Below are 27,358 nucleotides of genomic sequence, written 5' to 3' on the forward strand. Positions count from 1 at the left end.
TTTTATTACTATGGTTGTGCACGATGTAGATTCATACCATTTATCTTTAACATGGTGTAAAACTTCTTAATAAGTCCTTACCTTCCTTCTCTTATTTTCCATAGGATTCTCATCTAAACTGCACATAAATTCTCCAATAAGCAAGGTTCTCATGGCTTTTATCCATATTGTTACACCCTCCTAAATGTACCATCTCCATCTGCCTGACATATTAACACCTTATAGTCAAGGCTCACTCAAACACCACCTCTTCAGAAAAGCCTTTCTTGGCCTGTCCTAAGCAATTAGATGACTTTCTGTTTTCCCAAAGCCCTCTATTTCTATTTATTATAGTGCTTTTCATGCTCAACTATACAACTTTATATATAAACATCTGTCTCCATTAGGTATGAACTTTAGGATGATCAGATACATATCTTCTTGATCTATATGCATAGCAAATGTTTCACATACAGCATCTAACATTCAAAAGATGGTCAAGAAGCATTTGTGAATGAAGGAATGAGAAAAAACACTACAGCAATCAATCTTACTAACGTCATGTTACAGAATCCAGATAACTAAAATGTAACAGGCATTAATTTAGGCAAGAGTTGTAAACTCAAACATTTCCATAATTAGGTAATTATGCAAAGATTTTGGTGAGTTTTTTTCCTTAATGTTTAGAAAGACACACTGAGAAAACTGAGTCCAGAGCTTCCTTTAACACAACACTTTCATTATGAAGTCATTCCTTAATAAATTCCTTAATTACAGCATCCCTGTGCTTCCTAATTCTTTTTCCCCCAGTGGTGAGTGTTCAACTCAAGTCCTTGCACATGCTAGGCACACACTTCTACCACTGAGTTATATCCCAGCCCTCTAATTCCTTTTTATGTTCATTTTGATAAATTAAAGTTTTTAAGGATAATTTATTGGCATATATTGTTCACAATATTCTTTTATGATTTATTAATGACATTAAAAGTTATACTGATGAGTTGGGCACAGTAGCACACACCTGTGATACCAGGAGCTTTGGAGGCTCAGGCATTAGGATTGAAAGTTCAAAATCAGCCTCAGCAAAAGTGAAGTGTTAAGCAATCTCAGTGAGACCCTGTCTCTAAATAAAATACAAAACAGGGTTGGGGATGTGGCTCAGTGGTTGAGCGCCCCTGAGTTGCATTCCCAGTATCAAAAAAAAAAAAAAAAGTTATATTGATGAGGTCCTTTTTTCATTCTTGATGTTATTTGGGCCTTCTCTCTTTATCTTAGTCTAAAGTTCATTAATTTTTTTCATGTTTTCAAAGTACAACATTTTGGGTTTGTTGTGTTCTATCTTGTTTTTTTAATTTAATAATTCCTACTCTTATTATTTGCTTTCTTCTATTTTTCTTGGACTAAATAAAGTAAATTAATTTAATTGGAAAATTAAGCAAATTGTTGTGTTGTTGGCAGTACTGGAGATTGAACCCACCGGTACTCTACCACTGAACTACATTTCCAACCCAAAGGGACCTTTTTTTAAGAAAGGGTCTCACTAAATTGCCAGGACACTAGAATTACAGGTGAGTTTCTTTTTCTAGTTTCCTGGAATGGATTTGATGATTGATTTCTCAGTCTTTTTCCTAATATGTCTTTATCTTTTAATTAAGTATTTCTAACTTATTTGGCTTTGTAATCAGAGAACAGACTCCCTACAATTTCAGTCCTCTGAAACATGTTGAAATTTGCTTTATAGACAAATTTTACCCATTTTTAAATGCTTTATCCTTGAAAAAAACTACGTATATTGCAATTACTGGGCACAGAGTTTCATATAAATCTACTAGATCCAGTTTAATTGTGTTGCTCTTATCTTTTATATCATTGACTTTTTTTTGGTGTAATTGTTGTTATAAAAAGATTATTAAAATTCTCCAATTATTCACTGGGGATTTCTATGACTTCTAACTATACCAATTTCCATTTGATTTATTTTCAGGCCAGCCAAGTGACTGAAAACTTAAAATCCTTATATTTATTTTCTTGATTAGTTGAGCCATTTTTCATTATAAAACATCCACCATTTACTCAGATAATTCCTTTTGCTTTAAAACCTATTCAGATATTAATACATTAACATTTTGGATTGATATTTACATTGGCTATACGTTTCAATCCTTTTACTTTCATTTTTTCTATATCATTGTTTTAGCTATGTCTTCACTGTATGTAACTGGGTATTATTTCAATTGGCATGATGATATCTGTCTTTTTTACTACACTTACTGATATACTGGGTTTAAAATCTACCAACCTGCTTGTGTTCTCTATTTGTTTTACTTGTTCTATGTTCCTTTTTGTCTTCTTTACTCTCTTTCAGAGTGATTATTTTTATTATTCAATTTTATTTTTGCATGTGTTGGATAGAATGTACACATTTTATTTTACTATTTGTCTAGTAGTAATCCTATAGGTGTACTGCCCAGCGTAGCTAGATATGGTTACTAAGCATTTGAAATGCAGTTATTCCAAACTGAGATGTAATACAAATGGAATTTTGAAGACTTAGTATAAAAAACAAGAATGCTAAAAACATCTCAAATAATGTTTTACACTGAGTTTTACACTGACATTTGGATATATTTGGTTAAATATTAAAATCAATTTCAACTCATTTCTTTTTTTATGTGGCTACTAGAAAATTTACAATTACACACATAGCTCACATTGTATTTCTATAATACTGCCCTAGGATTTACAATATATATCATTGATCTGTCAAAGTCTAACGTCCAATGGTGCTTTACCCCCTACTCAAAAACCTATGCAATGGCTGGAACAGATGGAATAAAGTTAGTGTTCTGAGGTCACTGCATAGGCCTCAGAACACTAACTTTATTCCATCTTGACTTATATGCTACCGATGTCATCTAGTTCTATGAATTTCTGATTTTACCTTAATTCATTTACTTTTCTTTTTGTTGCTCATCATTCCTTTCTACATCAGAATCATTTTCCTTCTACTTGAGGTAGATCTTTCAGGGTTTCTTTTAGTGACAAATTCAGGTTTCTGTAAATGTCTATTCAACTTCACTCTTTTTTGTACTGGGTGTACAATTCTTGCTTGATAAGATTTTTTTTTTTCAACATTTTGTGTGGTCTTATGGGTTTTTTTGTTGTTGTTGAGAAGTCAGACATAAGTCTTTCACTTCTTTGAAAGTAATGTGATTTTTTTTTCCTGGCTGCTTTTATTTAGTTCTTAATTTTCAGCCAAATTACCCTGATGTGGATTCCTTTCTTTATTGTACTTAGATTGGACTTCTTGAATTTCTGAATTTGTAACATTCATTAATTTTAGAAAATTCTGAGCAATTTTATTTTCAAACATCATTTAGTCCCATTCTCTCTTCCCTCCTGGGGGTTTAATTAACACACAACTTCCCTTCCCTCTACTGCTTGTTTTCTTTTTTAAAATATCTTTTCCCTCCCTTCTTCATTATACAGTAGATATTTTCTTCTGAAAACTTCCTGGATCATGAATTCCTTCTTCTGCAGGGTCTAAACTAATCCTAAGACCTTAGTTCTTTCAGTTCTTACATTTTTCCATTTGAGAAATTTTCAGTTCTTTTTCAAATCTGTGATTTCAAGTCCTGTAGTTTTCAATACTACACTAAAATTTTCAATCTATTATTCCTCAAGAACATATTAGGTGTTGTTATTCACAGTTAAAATAAATGGAGTCCTGTTGGGTTTGTTTCTTTTATTGTTTGTCCCTGATTCTCATGGATATTTTCCAGTTTCCTCACAATACTGGTCATCTTTAATTATATGCTGGATATGGTATTGAATTAACTATTAAAAATTTTGAAGCCTTAGAAACAAATCCTTCAGAGATTTTCATTTGCTTCTGATAAGTGGCTACATGTACTGAACTTTAGGATCACCTAGTCCAAGAACTGATATTTTTTTTTCTGGACCTCAGAAATGACTCAAGGCTATAATTTAGTCTGCACCAGCACTGATTTACTTTCAGTTCACACTTATTCCTAAGGTGCAGCACTCCAGATGTTCTTTAAGTTCATGATCCAAAGAATTGTCTTTATGAGATATCCTGTATCTGGTAAGCTCTGACCTCCATTTTTGTGTCCTCTTAACTCAGTGAGGTTGTCAAAAGTGCTGCTCGGTCTCTTAACCACATCTTTTGGATTTGCAAAGGACACTGAAGCAAAATAACCTAAAATGCTAGGCTCACATTCTTGGGTTCTCATCTTCTGCCAGTTGTTGGCCCAGTTTCTACCTTGTCAGCTCTCCAGTGACCTTCAAATAGAATATTTAATTCCTACTTGCTTCTAAAGAAGACTGGTACTAATTATCTAGCCCAACATTACTGGAAACAGAAATCTATTTTGATTTTATTTGTAATATTTTTTTCTTTCTGGTCTTTAATATTATTAAAGATAATAATCTACAAGCATTAATGATTATACCTTCTATCAAATCATAATTACTCTTAGTATCTTTTTAAGTAATTTTTTGCCTCAAATTCAATGTGATCAACAATTAATCCTGCCATTCATACTTTTCTTTACCATGGACACAGAATAAAATTTTATTTTATTTTTTTTTACCAATCCCCTTCAGGTATGTCTATGAAAGTTCTTTATTTCCCTTTTCCCAACAGTGCTGTATTTATTATTTTTCGGTACCATGAATTTTATTCCTATACTTCTCTTAGTATCAAATCCCATACCTCAAATACATGAACCAGACAGGGTACATGAATCAAACCAAATTAGTCTGGTAACTGGCCAGAAAACTTTCAGGGGATAGCACAACATCCACCAGGATTAAGATGATTTTCTGCATTTTTTCCCCCCTTTTTGAGGGCATAAAATGGGAGGGCACTTAAGTTGGAAGGAAAAACTGTGTCTTGCCATTGTAATCAGAGTATATGGACATTTGGGCACGGGGCTGCATATTCTCTACTTCACAGATCAGTGTATTTCAAACAGAAGCAAGTTTTTCCATCCTCAGGGTACATTTGGCAGTATCTAGAGTCAAATATTTGGTGGTCAAATCTGGGGAGAGGGGGCACTGATAACATGAAGAAAGTAGAAATCATGGATGCTGGTCAACATCATACAATATAAAAGACAGCTTTCCACAACAAAAAAAATTACCCAGGTTTAAAAAGGGCAAATGAACTAGGAAAGAATAAAGTTCTACATAACAACAAAATTGAGAGATTATTAAAAGCCATATATATATATATATATACATATACACACACATACCTATACATATGTATATGTATAGATATGTATACATGACAGCACTGCGGAAGCTCTGGATATAATCACGCCTGACACCGGCTCATACCCTATCTTTTTCAGTTACGTGAATTAATAAATACTTCCAGACTAGTTTGTAGTAACTTCAAGAGTCATTACTAATACAATATGGAAATATAAAGCTTTATTGGCCATAATCATATTTTTGAAGGATTTCTAACTTTTAAGTGCTTTTGTTTTTCTTTTCTATTTATTAGGTTTTTTATTTGGACTAATTTTATTTATTTACGTAATAATACAGAATATGGATATGTTAAATTCTGTGTAAAGCAAAAAAGTATTTAGCAATCATTTTGAAACAATATTTATCTAACAAAGAAAAAGATCATATTTTAATTTTCTTTTACAAAAGAATCAGTACTTTTCATTGCTCCTATGTCCCCATTTTTCTTTCTCACTAATTTAATAAGTGAGTATAAGTCTTTTTTATCCCATGTAGAATAAATGAACATTAGAGACAAAAACAAATTTTTGGAAACTTGTTCTCAATATTATAACCAATTTTTATAATAATTAATTTATCTGTAGTACATTTAACTAGTTCAATGTCAGCCCTTTTATGACATATAACCTTCCTTGAGTTAGTCATTTAATTTCATCTCATGTTCTAGGATACTTTATTGAGCAACATTTTTCAGGAATGATATATCACGCTGATTGGTCTATTCCTCAGGCTGAAAGTTAGATATTTAATCTGAGACAAAAACGGATGCTTTTTGTTCAAAAGGAACTTGTATTTTTATTTGTATAATACAGAATTCACTAATTCTAAAATAACACCAAGATATCAGAATCTTTTAAACGCCACCTGGTAAATGTACACCATTAATATGTACAAATTTTATGTTATCAGTTAAAATAAATTTAAATAATTCTTTTTTAGTTGAAGGAGACCAAAGAGAAAAGAAAAATGCAATGCATGATTCTTGATTTAATCTTGGATCAAACAACACTGAATATTATAAGAATATTTAAGGAAACCTGAATAGTAGGCTGACAATTAATACACTTCTATTAGTTATATTTAGATCAATACTAAATATTATTAATGTGATCAGTGTGTTGTGGTTATATAGGAAAATGTGCTATGTTTCAGGTAAACACACGTTTTGAACTTACTCTCAAAAGTTTCAGAAAATAGCTGGGAATGCAGCTCAGTGAAAGAGTACTTTTCATTTTTTTTTTTTTTTTGACTTTATATTCTGTGTTTTCAAATGCACTTTCTACTTAATTTTCTATGTTGCCAAGACATTCCCACATTTAATTTACATTTTTTTAAAAGAAGTGACTATGTTTTTAATTTTTTACTTACTCTTTTGTGACTATATTTTAAAAATATTCCCACAGCTTCTTCTTATTTTGGCTCATTTTCTTCACACCATCACATTAGTTTTAGAGAAGCAAAACTGCTTTTATCTACTGCTGAAAAAGTAACTATTTTCTTTCTTATATTTCTTGCAGTATTCCCAGTAGTATCTTCAGAAATAATGCCTTTTCTCTTATAATGAACATTTCTCACAGGTTCCCAAATGGACATTTATTTATTTACTTACTTATTTTCTGCTCATCCATCCTAAAATGAAGATTCATCCTAGTCTAGTAAGAGCACAAGTAGAATTCCCCCAGTTTCTTCTTAGTTGATTCAAGAAAATGAACAGCAGAAACCCTTCTCTGAGTTCTGAATTTGATATTAATAGTACTTTCCTGTGAGACTCCAATACTCTACAAATTAAAGACAAACAGCTGAAATTATAAGAACTTGCTGCACAGAAATCAAAGATAAGAGAATGGTACAAAACTTATTATATTCCGAAAACTACAAAACTCTATTGAAAGTAATTAAATAATACCTAAACATAAGGAAAGACATCCTAAGTTCAAGAATGATAAATATTGTTAGAATGACAACACTACCCAAAGAGATTTACAAAGTTAAAGGAATCTCCATGAAAATCCCCAGTACTTTTATTTGTAGAAATAGACATGTTGATCCTAAATGTGTATAATTCAAGAACCCAAAATATCCAAAATGATCTTGAAAAGAACAAAGTTGAAAGATTTGCCTTTTAAATTTCAAAACTTTGTACAAAACCATAATAATCAATAGAACACACACTGGCATAAGAAGACATATGTTAATGAATCAATCACATCATACACAAAGTTAACTGAAAATAGATCATAAACCCAAATATAAGCCCAGAAAGGAAGGAAGTAAATCTTTGTGAGCTTGGTTTCTTAGCTACTATACCAAAAACACATCAATAAAAGAAAAATATACTTCATCATAATTAAAATGTTTTGTGAGGCAAAGAATGCCATAAAGAAAGTGGAAAGAATCTACAGACTGGAAGAAAATATTCTGCAAATCATTGATTTGATAAGGGTATCCAGGATATACAAAGAACTCTTATACACAGGGACGATGGCGCACACCTGTAATCCCAACGGCTTTGGAGGCTGAGGCAGGAGGATCACAGGTTCAAACCAGCCTTAGCGACTCAGCAAGGCCCTAAACAACTAGTGAGACACCATCTCTAAATAAAATACAAAATAGGGCTGGTGATGTAGCTCAGTGTTTGAGTGCCCCTAGGTTAAATCCCCAGTACCAAAAAAAACAAAACAAAACAAAACAAAACAACACCTCTTAGAAGTCAATAAAAAGACAACCCAAATTAAATATGAGAAATGATCTGAATAGCTATTTCTTTGAAGGATAAATACAAATTTTTCTTTGAAGGAAAAGAAGGAGAAACCATGAACCATTAGGAAAATACACATCAAAACTGCTAGAGGGGCTGGGATTGTGGCTCAGTGGTAGAGCACTTTCCCAGCATGTGTGAGGCACTGGGTTTGATTCTCTGCACCACATACAAATAAATGAATGAAATAAAATATCTAAAAAATATTTTTAAAAAAGCCACTATGAGCACTTCTCAAAAAGTACTAGTAAAAGTTGCCAAAAAAATATGTGAAAAAATGCTTAATATCTTCAGCCATGGGGGAAATGCAAATCAAAACTACACTGAGATTCCACCTCACCCAAGTCATTAAGGCCATTATCGAAAAGCAAACAATAACAAATGCTGGTGAGAATGTGGAAAAACAGGAACTCATACACTATTGGTTGAAATGTGAACTAGTACAACCACTATGTTAACCAGTTTGGAGGTTCCTCAAAAAACTAAAAATAAAAATATATGATCCAACTATACCACTCCTGGGTATATACCCAAAGCAAGTGAAACCATCATATAAAGGAGATACCTGCATATGTCTTTAGTGTAGAAATAATCATGATAATCAAGTTATGAAATCAGCTGAGGTGCCTATCAACAGATGGATTGATAAATGAAATATGACATGCATAAGGGGATATTATTCAGTCATAAAGAATGAAATCATGCCATTTGTAGGAAAATGGATGGAGCTAGAGGTCATCATGTTAAGCAAAATAACCAGATACAAAAAGACAAGTATCACATATTTTATCTCATCTATGGAAACTAAAATAAATAAATAACCTAAAAGTAGAAGGACTATAAGAAGGGAGAGGGGATCAGAGGGACAATGTAGGCGGGAAAGTGGATATGAATAAAGTAGGACATATGTATGAATGGAAATGTCACAATGAAACCCATTAATTTGTACAATTAATATGAGTTAATATTTAGAATATTAAAAAAAGACACTACTTTTTACCCACTATGATGGCTATAATCAATCAAAAGACTGGCAAAGAGAAGAAACTGAAACTCATACACTGCTGCTGGGAAAGTAAAAAAGGGCAAGCACTTTGGAAAACAGGTTTGCAGTTCCTCAAAAGGTTAAACATGGATTTACCATGTGACCCAGCAATATGTATATATTCAAAAGAATAAAAACATGTATGCACAAAAACTAGGATACAAATGTTCATAGCAGCAATTATTCTTAATAGCCAAAGGATAGGGGGAAAAAAGGTCCATTTACTGATGGACATATAAATAACTGGGGTATATCCAGTCCGAGGAATATTATGCAGCAATAAAAGGAAATGAAGTACTCACACATGCTCTATGGATAAACCTTGACAACACTGTGCTTAAGTAAAAGAAGTCAGCTAACAAAGTCTGTATATATGGAACTTTATTTACATGACATGTCCACAATAGGCAAATCTATAAAACAGTTTAGTGGCTGTCTAGGGCTGGAGAATATGCATAATTGGGAATCGCTAGCTAAAGGTTATATAGTTTCTTTAGGGGATGATGAAAATATTTTCAAATTGTGGTTAGTTACCCAACTATGAATATACTAAAAACCACTGAATTGAATACTTTAAGTGGATCAATTTATGGTATATGAATTATATCTCAATAAAGGTGCTTAAAAATAAATAAAAAATAAGGAAAGTGGAGGGTGAGGTTGTAAGAACTGCAGAACAAACTTAGGCTCCTGACAATTTGAAAAGCAACCATTCTTTAAAAAGATCTTTTTACTAGACCTCTTACTTTGTCTTAATGGTTATCACCCAGGTTAGTTCAGCTTTGGACTCAAGGAAGTTTTTATGGCCACTTGTTTCTTTGGTGTGTTAACTTCTCTATTTGAAAATAAGGTACCAGGAATAGCTTCTTTACTACTGTTAATGGGTACTACGGATACCAATAAATAAAAGCAAAAAGAAGCTTGTAATCAGGCACATATTTGTTCCTGCCATCTGTTTTCCATGTTAGGAATTTTCTCATCCTCTAACTCAAAGTCAGCACATGACATACATAAAGTTTTATTGGAACATATCCACATGCTAATCACTTATGAACTGTTCATGGCTGCTCACATGCAACCATGATATGGCCTGCAAGCTTAAAATATTTGCTATTTTGTCCTTTAGTTAAATGTTTGCACACCCTGTTCTAATTAGGAAGGCTTTTACTTCATGTTGTCTTGCTTCCATGACACAATACCTGTCAATCATTAGTATGGTTTGTATAAATGACCACTTTACATTGTTGTTATGAAAAAGTTATCTCATAATCTAATTTACCTGATTATATACTTATTATTTTATAATGCAGAATCAGGTCAGGAGTTCTTAAGATATGTTATTCCTCTTCTGTCTTACCCAGAAGTAAAATCCATTCATTGTGACTCAATAAATATTTCCTGAGCATTACCATTACTAAGCATAGTGTCAGACCCTGGAGATTCAACCATTAATAAGTCAAAAGTAATTTCTACCTTAAAGAAGCTTATATTTGGGCTGGGGAGATAGCTCAGTTGGAACTGGGTTAGATCCCCAGCACCGCAAAAAAAAAAAAAAAGGAGAAAATTTATAAAATGAGACAAAACAGAGTATAATAACCATTAATAAGCATTAAGAAAACTAATACAAGATTAAAGTTAAACATTAAAGGGAGGCATGCTTTTTGATATTTTGGTCAGAAAAAACAATCTTTCTAAAGAGATGCTTTAAGTAAAATCTGAAAGATGGAGGAAAGCTAAGAGCTGGGCATGGGGATACATTCCTGAAATTCCAGTTACATAGAAGGGTAAGTGAGGGAAGATTTCAAGTTAGAGGACTGCCTGGAAAACTTAGCAAGACCCTATCTCAAAATAAAATAAAAAGTGCTGAGGGTGTGTGTAGCTCAGTGGTAGAATGCTTGCCTAGCATGTGTGAGATCCTAGGTGTGATCCCTAACATGGGGGTGGTGTGGGCAACAGCAGCTGAGAAATCAAAGAATGAGAGAAAAGCACTACAGATACAGGCCAGAAATAACCTTGCATTCTAGGAAATCAAAGAAAGAGAGAAGTATGGTAAGAACATATAAAAAGGGAGAAATTTGTACAAAATTAAATTGTGGAAGTAGGCAAGGTTCTTCTGGTAACATAGCATTCTTTCTAGCAGGAAACATGAACTTAACTTTTTAAGTGAATATGGTATTAAAGGACCTTGGGCAGGGAAGTGCCATGATGCAAATTACATTTTAAGATTACTGCTGTAACCATAGAGAATGGATTGGAGGAGGATGTAAGGACAAAATCTAATGCATTCCTGGAAAAAAAATAAAAAATTGGTTGGTCCCAAAGTGGTAGCAGTGGAAGACATAGGCAGACTGATTCAAAATAATGTGCTGATTAGATGTGTATGAAGAGAAGAAGTAAGACAAAGAATGAATCACAATGACTGAGGTTTGAATAACTGGATAGTTAATGATATAATTCGAAAGACTAGGTGGTTATGTAGAAGGGACGAGGATAGGATAACTCCATTTTGGACAAGTTAATTTTGAAATATCTCAAGTAGATGGATATAAATACAAAATCTGGAACTCAAAGGAAAAGTCTAGGCTGGAGATATAAATTTGTCAGTAAATAAGAAATATTTAAAGTTAAATAAAAACTTCTGAATATCTATTTTTGCCCTAACAGTATGAGGTAATAATAGTTCTCTTTCTTTACTTCTCTACCTTTCAGAAAAAAAAAAAAAAGAAAGAAAGAAATATGCTTTACATGGTAACGAATAGAAGGAATTGGTACAATGGCTCCAGACAAGGAGGGAAAGTGGGTGGACAGACACAGGGATGGATGGAAAACAAACACCCATTGGAAGTCTTAGAACACACCTCCCCCCAGGCACCATTCCCTTTGCCCATAAGGGAAACTATTATATCTCTTTAGAGGTTTATAACATGTGAGAGTAATCTGTTCAAAAAACTAAAGAGTCTACCAGAATCTAGACAGAGCATCCAAGTGAAGAAATTAAGATGTTCATTCTCCTAATTACTCTTTGTTTTCTTAAACCCTCTAGGAAAATACAGAGGAAAAAAAATGATAAAAAGTAACAGTACCAAATGAAGTAATGAAAGAAACTTTTCATTATATATGTCCAAATTATTAATCACATTATCAAAAGTTAAATGACAGGGCTGGGGAGATAGCTCAGTTGGTAGAGTGCTTGCCTTGCAAGCATAAGGCCCTGGGTTCAATCCCCAGCACGGCAAAAAAAAAAAGTTCAGTGACTTTAGAGCCCAACAATCCAATCCTCCTCACTTTACAAATAAGGTTATCAGCAGAAATACCTACTATAGAGATGACAAATACCATGTTGTCAATATTTTAAATGATAAAAATAATAATCATTATTAACATTATCATCACCTAGTTAAACTGAATTTATTATCAGACAAGTATGTCAGGAAACAGCTCAAATGTCTTAGTTATGCCAGGCATGGAGGCACATGCCTGTTAATTCCAGTGACTTGGGGAGCTAATTGCAAGAGGATCTCAAGTTCAAGGTCAGCCTAGGCAATTTAGAAGACCTGTCTCAAATTTTTTAAAAAAGGTGGGGAAGGGAGTGTTCTTCAGTAGTAGAGCACTCCAAGGTTCAACCCACAATACTACCAAAAAAAAAAAAAAAAAAAGTCGTTAACCTCTATCTGCTACCCTCCTTAGTTTTCTGTCCTAAGGTTTAAGCTAATTATCAGTTTTCTAGGTCTTCAGCCTGCTGTTTTAGCTAATGTATTATAAAAGAGGTTCTAGAAATACATTTACTATTAACTTTTCATAATTTTTAAATCTGAAAGAGGATGGTTTGTTTCTAACTTGGTAAATAAAATTGAATTTTATTTGTCAAAAAAGTGAAAAGTATATCAGTAACATTAAAACCACTTTAGCTTTAAAATATGCAAATAACCAACTGAATGATTAGAATCTAATGTACATATGTTAAATGTGCCAAGTTTTATGCTATATATTTCAAACATCTTCACCTAATTCATTCAAAAACCCTCTGAGAAAAATATTATTCTTATTTCACAAGTAAGAAAAACAGTTAATGAGTTATTTCCCAAAATTACCTATCTAAAAACTGGAGGGGTCATGACTCTAAAATCTACATTATTTTTGCTATACCAACAGTTTTCAAACTTTGGTCTCAGGACCCCTTTATACTCCTAAGAATTATTGAAGATCCCAAAATCTTATATATGAATATATCTATTTATGTTTATATTAGAAATTAAAATTTTAAACTGTTATTTATTAACTTAAGTGCTACAATAAACCCATTATGAATTAATATAAAATTGTTTTCTCACCATAGTTAGAATAGCTATTATCAAAAAGACAAAAAACAAATGCTGGCAAAAATGCAGAAAGGACATTTCTTATATACTGTTAATTATCAATACATTAGTATAGCCATTATGGAAAACAGTATGAAGTTTCCTAAAAAAAAAAAAAAAATCAAAAATAGGTCCAGTGGCATACCATGCCTGTAATCCCAGCGGCTTGGGAGGTTAAAGCAGGAGGATCACAAATTCAAAGCCACCTCCAGCAATGGTGAGGCACTAAGCAACTCAGTGAGACCCTGTCTGTAAATAATACACTAAAAAAGGGCTGGGGATGTGGCTCACTGGTTGAGTGCCCTCTAAATTCAATCCCTGATTACATCCCCCACCAAAAAAAATTTAAAAAAAAGAAACACCCTATAATACAGCAATCTCACTACTTGGTATATGTCCAAAGGTAATAAAATAATTTATCCAAGAGATACCTGCATACTCATGCTTACTGAAAAACTCTTTATAATAGTCAAGATATGTACTCAAATAAGATGTTCACTGACAGATGGATTTTTAAAAATTGGTATATATTCACAATGGAGTAGTAGTCACCCATGTAAAAGGATGAAATCTGTCATATGCTACAAAATGGATAAAACTAAGGACATTATGTTAAGAAAAATAAGACAGCAACAGGAAGACAAAATACTACATGCTTTCCACTCATTTGTGGGAGTTTAAAAAGTTGTCCACATAAAATAGGACCATTAAAGAGGCCACCAGAGTCTAGAAAGAGGAGAGGGAAGGATATAGGTACCAAAACATAGTTGGGTACCAGGGAAGTGGTTTTGGTGGCATATACCACAATAATGCAATTTCAGTCTACAACAATTAGTTACCCATTTCAGAGTAACTGAAAGGAAGAATTTGAGGGTTCCCGATATATGACAATGATAATATTTGAGAAGATAGGCATTATTTCCCTGATTTGATCATTCTACATTGTATGCACATATCAAATTTTACAATAATGTACCCCCTAAATATGGACAAATAAGATATGTCAAAGAAAAAGAAAAAAAAATACTTCAAAACGGGATTAGGACCACAAAAAATTAACCGCATTGTCCAAAACAAAAGTCTGACAAAAGTAGTACTATTTTAAATTTTTTAAAAATATAAATAAATTCCTTTAATGTCTGGCTTAATAGAACTCAATTTTTTAAATCTAATTTAAATCTAATTCTGCATTTATTCAAGTTTTTTTTTTTCCCTAGCATGAGCAAGATACTGAGCTTGATCCCCAGCACCACCAAAACCAGAACAAAACAATGTTTTGGTTAGAAGTATGAGAAGAAAATCGAGTTTTACACAGATTCACAGTTGAAAAACATAACAGTATTTTCACAGCCTTTTCAACATTCAGGGTATTCTTTCATACTATACCAAACTTATTAAGTAGTCATTTCTTTTTTTTAATAACTTTATTTATCTTTATGGTGCTAGGCAAGCACTCTACCACTGAGGCATAACCCCAGCCCGAGTACTCATTTCTTAAGGTAACTGCAATGTGAAATCTAAAATCATATCAATTAGTTGTTTGTACTATATTACACTGAAATACATGGGTCTCTCTTGCACTTTGAGGGAATCTTTTATCTACATGATTTTATAACATCATGCACTGATCACTGGAGAAATATTGTTTGACCAAGTTATGCAGATCTTCTAAATGATGACACAGTTCGCTGTATTGTATTTAAAATTTTATACTTAATATCACTGTTAATCTGACCAATACACTCTTTTTAAATACTGAGAACCTGGCAAGCTTACAGTGGCAGAGATGAGTTCTCCAAAATTCTAATTTTCATTTGAAAGTTACATTCTTTTACCCCTTGAAGTCACAGGCTTGTTTCTTTCATTTTCCAGGGAATATTTGTCAAATATCTAAATTGCAATAAACAGTTTGTCTGTAAGTCATTTTTCAAGTAAAAATGGCATTTCATGAAAAATGTGACTAATCCAGTTTACAACTCAGTTTTACAAGTGTTTTTCCATTATTTGTCTTTCAGTATACAGAAGAATATCATTCATGATCCCTATTATGTTACCAAGAATGCCAGAAAGATGTACTCAATAATGCTTTTGCTTTTGTACCATCAGTGAAAATGTCAACAGTCAAAAAGGCAAGCAATACCTTGGAATCATTATAAAAAGTTTTCATTTCGTACAGTCCCTAATTATAGAGCAGGAAATTACAAGTATTACCTTCAGGTTCTACAAACATTCAAGTCTCACCAACATGCAGTAATAAGAGAATTTCTGCATTAATTCTCAAAAATGGCATAATCTTACATCTAATCTGCCATTAACTCCTACCAGCTCTCATTTTTTATCACTTCCACACTTACCCCCACTTAACTACAATAGCCTGTTACTGATCCTTGCTCCCCCACCCTCCACATTCTGCTTCATAAAGCAGATAATGAGCCTTTAAAATGAGATTGTCACTCTTCTGCTCAAAATCATCTAATTGAACCCAGTGTTGCCAGAATAAAGGCAAAATCCTGAACAATTGTCTATAAAAGCTCTACATGCTTACAACTCCAGCTACCTAACTCCTGTTCCTCCTCTCTTGCTCACTTTGTTCCAGACACACTGGCCATCTTATTCCTTGAAGCTGGTACCTTTACAATTGCTATTTTCTACTTTAAACTCTGGTCTGCCAGATAATGTTTCCTAAATTTCTTTAGGTAACTGCTTAAAATTCTTATTGGTATCTTCCCTAAACCTAATCTCAATGAAATAATTACTACCTCCCTTTTCCCTGTATTGCCAGCACTCTGTCCTCCTGACTCTAATTTTACTCTGTAATACCTCTCATTCATACCATATGGTTAGTGGTTTGTTCATTGTCCAGCTATCCCATCAGAATGAAGCTCTATGGAAGCAAGAACTTTGTTTTGTTCACTGCTATAACCCAAGCTGCTGACAAACACTATCACATACTAGGAGCCCACTATACTTGTTGAATGAATGAATGAATGAATGAATGAATGAATGAATGAATGAACCAACCAACCAACAAACCAACAAAATTTAAAAAAAAAAAAAAATTCAGAACCAAAAGAGCAGTGTTGGAATCTGTTTTCACTCTACAAAAACATTTTGCCAAAGGACAACACATGTCAGCACAGGGCTCCTCCTTATATGAAAAACAATAAAAAAATTTATATATACATAAGAGGGAAAACACAGTACAGAGAGCTTTATAGAAGATTTCAGTACTAAGAAAAAGAAAGCCTGCTTTAAGTGCTTACCAGATATCTGCAGCCAAGAATCCAAATGCACTAAACTAAGCTACACCAATAGTAGACTAAAGATGACTTATAGGTGAGTCAGATGATCCTATCCCTTAATAGACTGACAGGCAGTATGAATTAAAATTTCAACTGAAAGCCTATCGAAACCTAAAAACAAAAGTTCCTTGTGCTGTAGAGTGGAACCAAAGATAAAAGCAAAACACTATAATTCTCATTATTATTGTGTGACTGAGCCTTCAGATTTAAAATATTTTCAAGTCCATTCTTCCACTGGAGATTATAATGCCCTAAGAAATAGATATTATATCTACTTATTTCAGAAATTATGTCATAAAAAACACAATGTCAATAAAAACCAGTTTGTAGAGAAGCAGGGTCTCAAACTAGGATCTGATTCCAATGGAAATGGCATTCTAATTTTGCAGAGAATCTTTAGGATTTCAACAAGAGTAACAGGCTCCAGAACAGGTGGAATTCAATTAAATCACACAATAAAACCTCACATAGCCTGATAACTAATATCATCCATAATCTTCAATTAGAAAAAAGATCTTTTCTTTTTTTTCTATCCCCATTTTACATATTTCTATTTTGCTCTAAAATGAACTTCTCATTTCTCCCTCAAGGAAATAAATGACATAGGTACAGTTTGCCAAGCCCCTATCCAATTCTCCAGGAATTGCACTCATTTTCTAGACTCTAAAGCATCCTGACAATGAACTCTTAAGTTACAGAACTTAAGATGGCATTAACTTGGGGGCAGCCATACTACCTAGAACTCAATTATTCAATGAGTTCCCCAAAATTCTCTTGCCTCATTGAGTACGCTCAGGACCTAACATTGCCAATAAATGCCCATTTCTGCTGAATTTTTCTGCCAAAACTGGAAGGTTACAACTTTTATTCCTATTGTAGCTCAGGAAAACAAAGGGGAGATGAGGATCATCTCTCCCTTTCTGAATATAGCTCTGCAGATGTGTTCACACCACAGTATTTTTAAGTGGTAGGTCAAGTGTACAGTGCTAATGGTAATGCCATCAGGACACAGAACCACTTAAGCCAAGGGTAGTCCTATTCTGTTAGAGATGCACATGGAGATAAAGGAGAAAGGTCATGTTCATATAATTATGAAGAACAACTAAATCAAATTTCACAACCATGTCACCCTCAAAACTAGGGAAGGTAAGTAACACAAATGCATGGGTTTTCTTGGTCTTTAAACATCACATTTTTTCTAAGGGAAAACAAAGTGTGTCTTTTAAAAATAAAATTTTGAAAGACTACAGAACGTGAAGAGAACAAATAACTACTAATATTCTTTTAAATATATACCATCACTTTAACCCTCTCTGGGCTAAAACTGTTTACCAGTAACTTAGTTCAGGATTTGTCATGTTCACTTACAGGTGCCACTTTCTCAAAAGACCTTTTATGAGTATGTATTATTCTTTTCACCCATCATGAAGATTTTACTGACAAAAACAATGCAGAAAAACAATATCAAAAAGATAAAGAATATATGTAGAATAAATGAAAATAAGCATTTTGCACCATCACCAGATTATCTATCTTACTTCCTCAATTCTCAAATGTACATTTTTAATCTTTCAGAAATTAAAAATTTTAAATCCCTGTCTAAAGAAATCTGCCTGCTGCCAGGCAAAGATGTTACACATGTTAACAATTTCACTGTCACTTCATTGGTTACCTCCATTGTCAGGAACAGTCTCAAGTGAAATTTAACTTAAATTAGAAAATCCTAATCATTGTGTGAAATAGTTTCAAGATATTACAACTAAGTAAAAATGAAAATTAACTGTATTTAGAGTAGATGGCTTGTCACATGCAACGCAATGTAATTAAAGGCAGAAGAGATTGCCAAACCTCCCAAAATAGATCAGAAATGTTTCACATCTTAGAAAGGCTGGTTTGAGCAGTCCATATACTCAGGACTTTCATAAATGGCAACTGAAAGCTTCTGAAGCTTCTCACTAGCATCCAACAGAAGCTGCTTAACTTCTCAAGGATAGTTAACTCAAGGGAAAAATCAAAATTACAAATTCAACAAACAGGAAATGATCTCCTGCATGCTTCATATTATCCTCAGTTCTAAAGGTAGTAAATAAGTAAAATCATTATTGTTGAAAATAAAAATAAATAGCTTGTTCCTATAATACTGTGCCAAACTACCAAGAGAAAAAGTGATTCAGAAAAATCTTAACACTCAATGTGAAAAAAGGCTTAGATGTAATCTTTAATTTTATATTAAAGAAAAATGTGGCACATAACTAAAGATATAATAAAGATACGTTTAAGTTTTTGTGTATTTTTAATATAGTATTTCTTTTCCCCACTCCTCCCCCGCCCAAAAAAAAAAAAAAAAATCACAATCTTTTGGCATATTTGAACACAATATATACATTATGCTACAGCCATCAATGTATTTAACTTATATTTCAAAACATGTTTGAAACCAGGATACAATATTTCTTTTTTTTCTTTTCTTTTTTTTTTTTTTTGGTACTGGGGATCAAACTCAGGGCCTTGAGCTTGCGAGGCAAGCACTCTACCAGCTGAGCTAGCTCCCCAGCCCAGAATACAGTATTTCTGACAATAACTGATGGTTCAGAAAACACAATTCCTACTCAACCAACATTTTACCACAGAAGAAAAATATAACATACAAAGAAAGTTTATCTGATCAGAGGTTAGTAAAAACTGAAAATGGCTAAAAAATAAAATTCAAAATGTAAAGTCCTGTGTCAAGGGTAAAAAAAAAATAAGTAAATGGAAGAAACAATAGAACAACAACAAAAAAAAAGAGTAGCTCACTTGAGAAAAAGCAGTATTAAAAAATTATACTCTTGAACTGTAGGAATGTATCTTACTTTAAAACAATAAATATAGTCTCCATGTTCCCTTTGGTTAGGGGCCTACTATAGCTCTAGCACTAAGGTTCCTTTCTGGGCACATCCTAAAAGGGAAGAATTAACAAATTAGAGTTCTACTAAAGGAAATCGATTAAGACTTTCATTTACTTAGCACACATACATTATTTACTGTGCTTCAGGGCCCATTTTAAAGACTTTACAAATTAAGTCATGTGAGTAATAAACAAACAAGTTAGGAATGTTTAACCTGAAGGTAGGGGAATATGATAGATCTTATCAAGTATCTAAAGGTCTATCATGTGGATGGATGAAGTAGCCCACTTATTTGTGCCAGTCTATGAACAAGAAATAATTGTGGCTCAGTGGTAGAGTGCTTGCCTAGCATATGTGAGGCACTGGGTTCAATTCTTGCCACCATATACAGAAAATAAATAAAGGTTCACCAACAACTAATAAAAATATTTTTAAAAAATAAATAACAAACAAGATGTTTGAGTTCTACAGAAAAACCCTGAGAGCAAAACCTCTCTATGAAGCTATTTAAGTGCAAAGTGGGAAAGCATATATTAAAGAACTTTGCTATGAAAGATAACATACACATTACAATCAACTTCCTTGCAATAGAATAGATCTCAATCAGGAGAAATATTTATAAAGAAACTAATCATGGGCTTAGAAGTCCCAATTTTTACCTTCATTTGTAACTTTGCAATTCATACTAAGTATGTAACTTAATTAAGTTTCCTTGCCTAGCTGGCTTCACTTTTCTCACCTTTAAAATGAGGATAAAATTATCTCCTTTGCAACACTGTTGTGAGGATTAAACATGACAATGTATACAAACATTTAGCATTGCTGACAAAATAAATTATATGTATAATAATGATCATTACCATTACTGTCATCATGATGTGGAAGGAACATCTTCAGGGAATATAAAACTATGTGATACATGATATGATTGTATGGCTCTGCTATGCACCTGCCTGAGTATATGATTCTGCAATGTACCTACATGTTACAGCTATCCAAATATACAACTTGTTTTTGCTTGGGTAATTTAAAAGGCATTTTTCTTTTATAATTTGAAAGGAAAAACATCCTTAAAATCTACATAAAGCACTCTGATTAGTAAAAGACGAAGAATACAAGTAATAATGCAATAAGAAAGAAAAAAAACAAGGGAGACTAAAGCAGCAGCAGCACATTAAATAGAAGCTACTCTTCCCAGGAAATAAGAAATGTATATGGGAGAAGAGACCCAATTACACTTTTCACAGGTATGTGAACAACTAGTTACATTTATCAGAAGTGACAAAATAAAGGCAGTTAAATGTTTCATTTAAAAAATGAATTTCAGTGGGGTATGAACAAGAGTTAAGGGTACACAGAATTCTAATTACTTTGAACAGAATTTGAACTTTAAAAAAAAAGCACTTCTAAATGTTGGATTAAACAATATGAAAGCCCAACTACCCAGCAAGTCGGTAAACTCACACAGAACCTTCTGATATTCATCCACATCTTCTTGTAAATGGAGTTATCTCAAATAGGAACCTTTAATCTACTTTCAGAAATATTTCAAGGTAGTAAAATTTTAAAGGCAGTGGCCAAGAGATAAAACATACAACTACTATGCAGCCCAAATCTGAAAAACTTCCTAACAATTTACTAATAAATTAAGAGTACAACTCTTTAACAACTCTTTCCCAAAATGTCAGAATATAATTCTCCCCAGCAAACATCACGCTTATTATAGTACTAACATGAAGAAATAAATTAAATATAGGAATGCAAATCTAGGGTAGCTTTACAGTACTTTTGAGGGGATCTGACTTCTCATAAATGATAGGTAGTGAAATGATAATTACAATGGAAGTTCAGACAACAAGTGTTGTTAGAGAGCTATAAAATCAATAGGAAACATTTCCTTTTTTAATCTGAATTTCTGTCTTAATTTTAAAAAAGCCTAGAATCCAGTGGAATTAAGGGAGCTTACTTCACAGGTAGGTAATTCACTAATGTGATTTTGTGTCATTTTGAGCATAGAGCTGAGTGTATTCTAACAAAATGTATACAATAATTGTCATGTTAAAAGCATAACAATATTTATTAACCACTCAGTTTAAAATGGCCTATTTATTAAAAGTTGAAAGTTGTATCAGCATTTACATTAGTTTTCACGCACAAGGTCCTAGGTTCAAATCCTGTACCAAGAAAATAAACAAATTTACTGATGCTTAAAAGTCAATTCAGGGCTGGGGAGATAGCTCAGTTGGTAAAGTGCTTGCCTTACAAGCACAGGGCCCTGGGTTCGATCCCCAGTACCACAAAAAAAAAAAAAAAAAAAAAAAAAAACTTCACTAAAAGTCAATTCAATCACATTACTCTTTTAGAGAAACAAAAAAATTCAACTGACTGTAGAAAGACAGTCCTTCAATAACAAATACATTATTACTTTCTGACGTAGGCTATGATGAAATTACTACGAAAAATCTCAATATTATTCTGAGTCAAGATGAAACGTTACTAATAGCAATTATATACATAAAACTGGCAATAAGGGGTTGGGGTTGTGGCTCAGTGGTAGAGTGCTTGCCGAGTATGTGTGAAGCAATGGGTTCCATTCTCAGCACCATATATAAATAAATAAATAAATAAATAAATGAAAAGTCTATCAACATCTAAAAAATATTTTTTAAAAACTGGCAATAAATAACCACTAAGAAATCACTTTAATTGTTCGAGGAAAAAGAGGCTAATTATTTCTAATGTGTGACGTTCAGAAAGCAAATCATTCTAAGTTTTCTGAGAGCAAACGGAAAACACCGTACTATTCAATGGCAATTGAAATTACAAAATCACAACCAGATTATCAGTCAAGTTGGGATCTGTATCTGAATATGAAAGAAGGTAGGCAATGTATATGTTCAAAATTAAAGATCCCAAGGTGGGACGGAGTGAAAGCAAATAAATACATAATTTCATAAATACAGGAAGAAGGCCGGGTTAGATAAGAGGAAAATTTAAGGATCAGTATATGAAAGGCCTGTCTCAAAGATATACAAAACAACTTCTCACAGTAAACTCCGAGTGAGCAAGGAAACATTCTTTTTGCACCCACAGGGACCAACCTCCTCACCACTAGCATGCTAAATCATGAATCCGACATGATTTACCGGTATTTGGTCCCCGCACAACCGGCACAGAAGGGTCGGCTGGAAGGGAGCCTAGAACTCCAGAGACCTGGGGGTACACACCCTATGCGGAAGGAAAGGTGGAGAGGGGCTAGCACTCCTCACCGTGATTATCTTTCTGCCCGATATTGTGTGTGCGGATGAGAGAGGAGAGTCTCCTCACATCCCCCTTGAAGACGCACTCGTGCACCGGGTAGTGTGCGGGGCAGTTGTTTCCATCCGCGACGACTGCAATGGGGTTGGTGCCGGCTAGAAGAGCCGGGGACTGAGAAGTGGTGGTCACGGAATTGTGCAGCGGCAGGACCGGGGCACCAGGGGGATTGGAGGAGGCCGGAGCTGCCTTCAACTGCAGCCGGTGGTGATGGTTACTGAAGATCTTATGACAGGCTTTGCCGCCCTTGCCGCTGCTGCCAGTGCCAATCCTGCCTCCGGTAAAGGTGCCGCCGAGGGCAGCTGCCGCTTCCTCATCCCCGGGCTCCAGCAGGTCCCCCTCTTCTTTGCTGGGCTTGTGGTCCCTCCGTAATGAACGGATCTTCTCCCCGGTCATCGCCGCCGCCAAGGGCAGGGAGTAGATCCGGCAGGCTCACCGCGGGGGACTGAGCTGGCGCTGCGGCGGCACGAGGTGATTAGAGCGGCGGCCAGGAGCCTCCAGCGCAGCATGAACTCCCAGAGCACCTCCGAGCCCGGGACAAACGCATCTCCTGGAAGAAGAGCCGGCTCTCGCCCAGGAACCAGCTCGCTGAGGACAGCTACAGCTCAGGTGCCCAAGACACCAGGATTCCAGTCCCCGCCGCCGCAGCTGCCGCAGCCGCCACAGCCACCACCACTGCCTCACACCAAAAACCAGGGCACCGCCATCTTCCCCTTGCTTCTCTCGCGAGAACTCCCCCGGGAATGAAGAGGGAGGAAACACCGCGATAAGTGCGCTGCCCCCGCTAGCTCTCCCGCACCTTCCAAATCCCAGTCTCTCCCGCCCGCAGCGTGTTGCCGCCCTCAGCTGGAGTCTGGAGCTGGAAGACCCAGGTCTAGCCGTCCCGCTGGCAACGCTTCTTGTGGGAGGTCTAAAACCTTAGCCAGCGTTGGAGATGTTCGCTGCACGTTATGCACAATGATTAAACAGTCAGATCTCTGAGCCTCCCGCAGAGTGCAGAATGACGCCACTGCCCACAGGATGTGATGTCACTGAGATGCACAGGACATTCACTCAATAAACATGTACTAAGCACCTACATGGTTTCATGCGCCGAGCTAGTAGATTTATAAAACGACGCTCTGGACTACAAAAAGCACTGACGGGAGAAAGGACAATTAAATACAATATTTAACAGTGCAACGAATGAAGCAGACATGGGGAGCTGGATTACACCAAAAAGGGAAGGGCAGATTTTAGTATTGGGATGTCACAAAAGTCATCTTAGATGAACTTAAGGGCTGACCTTAAGGGGAGGCCGCTCAAATATTTGTTAGATTAATGAATTTGGGGATGTCAAATAATTGTGCAAGTAGAATATCATAGGACTAGTTCATGTCTAACCTCAATATTATCAAACTCTAAAGACAGATAAATCTAACATCCGTAACAACGTCACCCAAACTGGCGAACAATGGGGCGGGGGGTTACAGAAACATTCTAAAGATCTTTAACCATCTCTCTCTCCAAAGTCCCATTAACTCTTTGATATCTGCGTCTCTCACATCTCTTCTTTCTTTATTCCTACCCCTATGCCCTCCGTCCCCCCCAAAACAAACAGGGCTGCTGAGTGTAGCACAGTAGAACAGGGCTTTCCTAGTATGTATGAGGACATGGTTCATTCCTAACACAGGGGACCATGATCAAAAAACCTTGAAGGCCTCTCTTTATCCTTCCCTGTAACTCAGGTTTTCACCTTCAATCCGTTTCCAAATCTTTTCAAATGGAATCTCTTTCTCCCTTTCTCTTTCTCTTTGTGTGTGTGTGTGTGTGTGTGTGTGTGTGTGTGTGTGTGTTGTGGGGGAGCCACTTTTGTTCAAATATTACCCAATCAGACCTCAAAGGATCCTCCTTAGAGAGCAGGAGAGACTGAAAATAGACATAAAATAATATTTTGTTCTTCCACAATAGCCAATATTTATTGTTAACTCTAAAGCAGGCAATACACTTGACATTGTATATGTTGTTATATGCATTTTATATGCTGTTATGTCCTTGGAAAAAACAATGCCTCAATGCTAGAATGTGGCACAATCAAGTCTGATTTTAGGACTAAAGAGATAGGAAAGACCAGATCATGCAGGCCTCTGTATGTTGGCTTAAAAGTTTAGACTTTTAAGTGGAGCATAGTGGCTCTCACACCTGTAATCCAGGCGGCCCAGGATAGTGAGGCAGGAGGATCACAAGTTCAAAGCCAGCCTCAGCAACTTGGCAAGACTAAGCAACTTTGCGAGACCCTATCTCAAAATAAAAAATATAAAAAGGGCTGGGGATGTGGCTCAGTGTTTAAGTGCATTCCTGGTACAAAAAAATAAAAAGTTTAGACTTTATCTTACAAAAAAAAAAAAAGAAGAAGAAGAGTGTCTTTCAGGGATTTTAAAGAGAGGAAGAGTAAGATGAGAGTTGCCTTTTTAGAAAAGGCACTCATACTTAAGAAACATATAAAGAACAGATTGCAAAGGGACTATACTAAAGACAAGAAAACTAAGCAACTACACATAAACCAAATAATAGTAATAATAAGTGTTAATATATGCATACCGAAGTTTGGTAGAATATTATACATCACACGTAGTAAACAGTGGTTCTCTCAGAGATGGGACTGCTAAATCATATTCCCTGGATTGCTTGAATTCCTTTGTACAAAGGGAAAGTATTACTTTTTATTAATAAGAAAAATAAATTAATTTTTAAAAGAAGTGTGCAGTAAGTCAGGTGAGAGATGAGAACTTGAAACAAAATAATAAGAATGAGGCTGAAGAAGTATTAAGAGTTAAAAAAAAATGTTCCATCTTGGCATGTTGGGTTGAAAGTTCTTATTGCTAATCCAAAGGAAGTTAGATGGCATACATTTTGGAAATTCAGCAGTGAATCCTAGGACATAGAGAACTGAGTTTAGATCAGATTCAGGAGTTATCATTATATAGCAATTGATGCCCTTGGGGTTGAGTTCCTCAAGGAAGAGTGTGTACAGTGAAAAATTAAGAAGAACTAGCATAGAAAAAAAAAAAGTCTTAAAAACTAAAACACTTAAAGGATGTTCATAGAAAGGGTGCTACCTCTTATTATCAAAATCGACTATTATAAAAAAAAACTACCCAGAATATTCTACCATTTTATCTATGAAACATCTTATCACTGGACTCAGAATTTAAAAGTAGTTTATTAATGGCTGTCATCCCTGGATGAATGTGAAAACTCCTAAGTGTCCATCCAGTGAAACCAAACACTTTAGACATAAAAAATATTCAGCCCTTACATTTAAGGGCTCATAATATCATAGGGGAAAAGTGACATAGAAATATGAGATTACAGTATATTATGAAAAATATAGAATTGAGATTACATAAGATCCCAATAGAATATGGAATAGTTATTAATTCTCTCTAAAGGCAATAGAAATCAGATGATCAGAAAATCTCTCTGAAGGAGGCAATGTCTGAACTGGGTTTTAAACAATATATATGAATTGGGCAAGGCAAAAAAACTATTTGATTTAATCCTCGCTACTATGAGATACTCACTGATCCTATATTACAGAGGAGGAAAATAAGGTACAAGAAGGGATCTTTCAACTAATAAATATAAAGAGAATGGGATGTATAAATGTAACATGATATTCGAGAATTACTGGAGCAAAGTTGAAGAGAGCAAAAACAGTGGTAAATGAGAAAAGGAAAGTTGGGGCAAGATCACAAAGAGCGATGTAGGAAACTTCAGCTATCTCTACTAAGCAAATGGAGACTTTATAAAGATTTTCAACACAGTAAAGGCAGGATCACATTTTATCACCATAATGTGCAATCAACCCATATTCCAAATATTTTTGCCAAACTTTCCAGTTTCACCTCCTACTTTACTGCCAAATTCACTCTTCAGTCTAACCAAAGTAATATGCTAACTTCCTTAACCTCTCATGTCTCCATACCTTTACACATGCTATTCCATATGTCCAGAATTCAGTTCCATTTTATGCACCTAGGTAATTCCTTCTGTTTGTCAAAAATTATCTCAAATATTCTCTTATTCTCTCCAGGGTTTTTGTTTTTACTGGACACTGAAGTCAGGGCCAGGAATTTACATTGAACTAAACTACTAAACAAAATTTAACAAGTCCTTCTATTCTGAATGTAGGCCACAAATCACAACAATATCAGCATTAGCAATATCTGACTTTGTAACCAAAAGAAACCACATATATCTTCATATTCCACTATAATTGGAATATCAAAATATCACTTATAATTATTACTACCTAAAAATTATATTATCCCTGTTAGATCTTCTTTTTTAATAAGTTAATAAAGATGCAAATATATTGAATCGAAAGTTTTATTTTGATAGTAATTTCAATACATTAAATTTCCTTTGTAATTCAAAGTTTACTTATTTAG

General features: G+C 34.5%; 1 protein-coding gene across 1 annotated transcript in view; it reads right to left on the reverse strand.

Moving 5' to 3' along the window:
• ANKRD13C (ankyrin repeat domain 13C) overlaps nucleotides 1–23,321 on the reverse strand; it is a gene marked incomplete at its 5' end in the record, with an annotated part of 81,012 nt that extends 57,691 nt beyond the window's left edge. The window contains one exon of the mRNA XM_079119384.1: nucleotides 22,880–23,321. Coding sequence (XP_078975510.1) covers nucleotides 22,880–23,321 — 442 coding nt within the window. The remainder of the gene's footprint in view (nucleotides 1–22,879) is intronic.
• Between the last annotated feature and the right edge of the window lie 4,037 nt (nucleotides 23,322–27,358).

The sequence above is a fragment of the Sciurus vulgaris genome, assembly GCF_902686455.1.
Source record: "Sciurus vulgaris genome assembly, chromosome: 1".
NCBI lineage: Eukaryota > Metazoa > Chordata > Mammalia > Rodentia > Sciuridae > Sciurus > Sciurus vulgaris.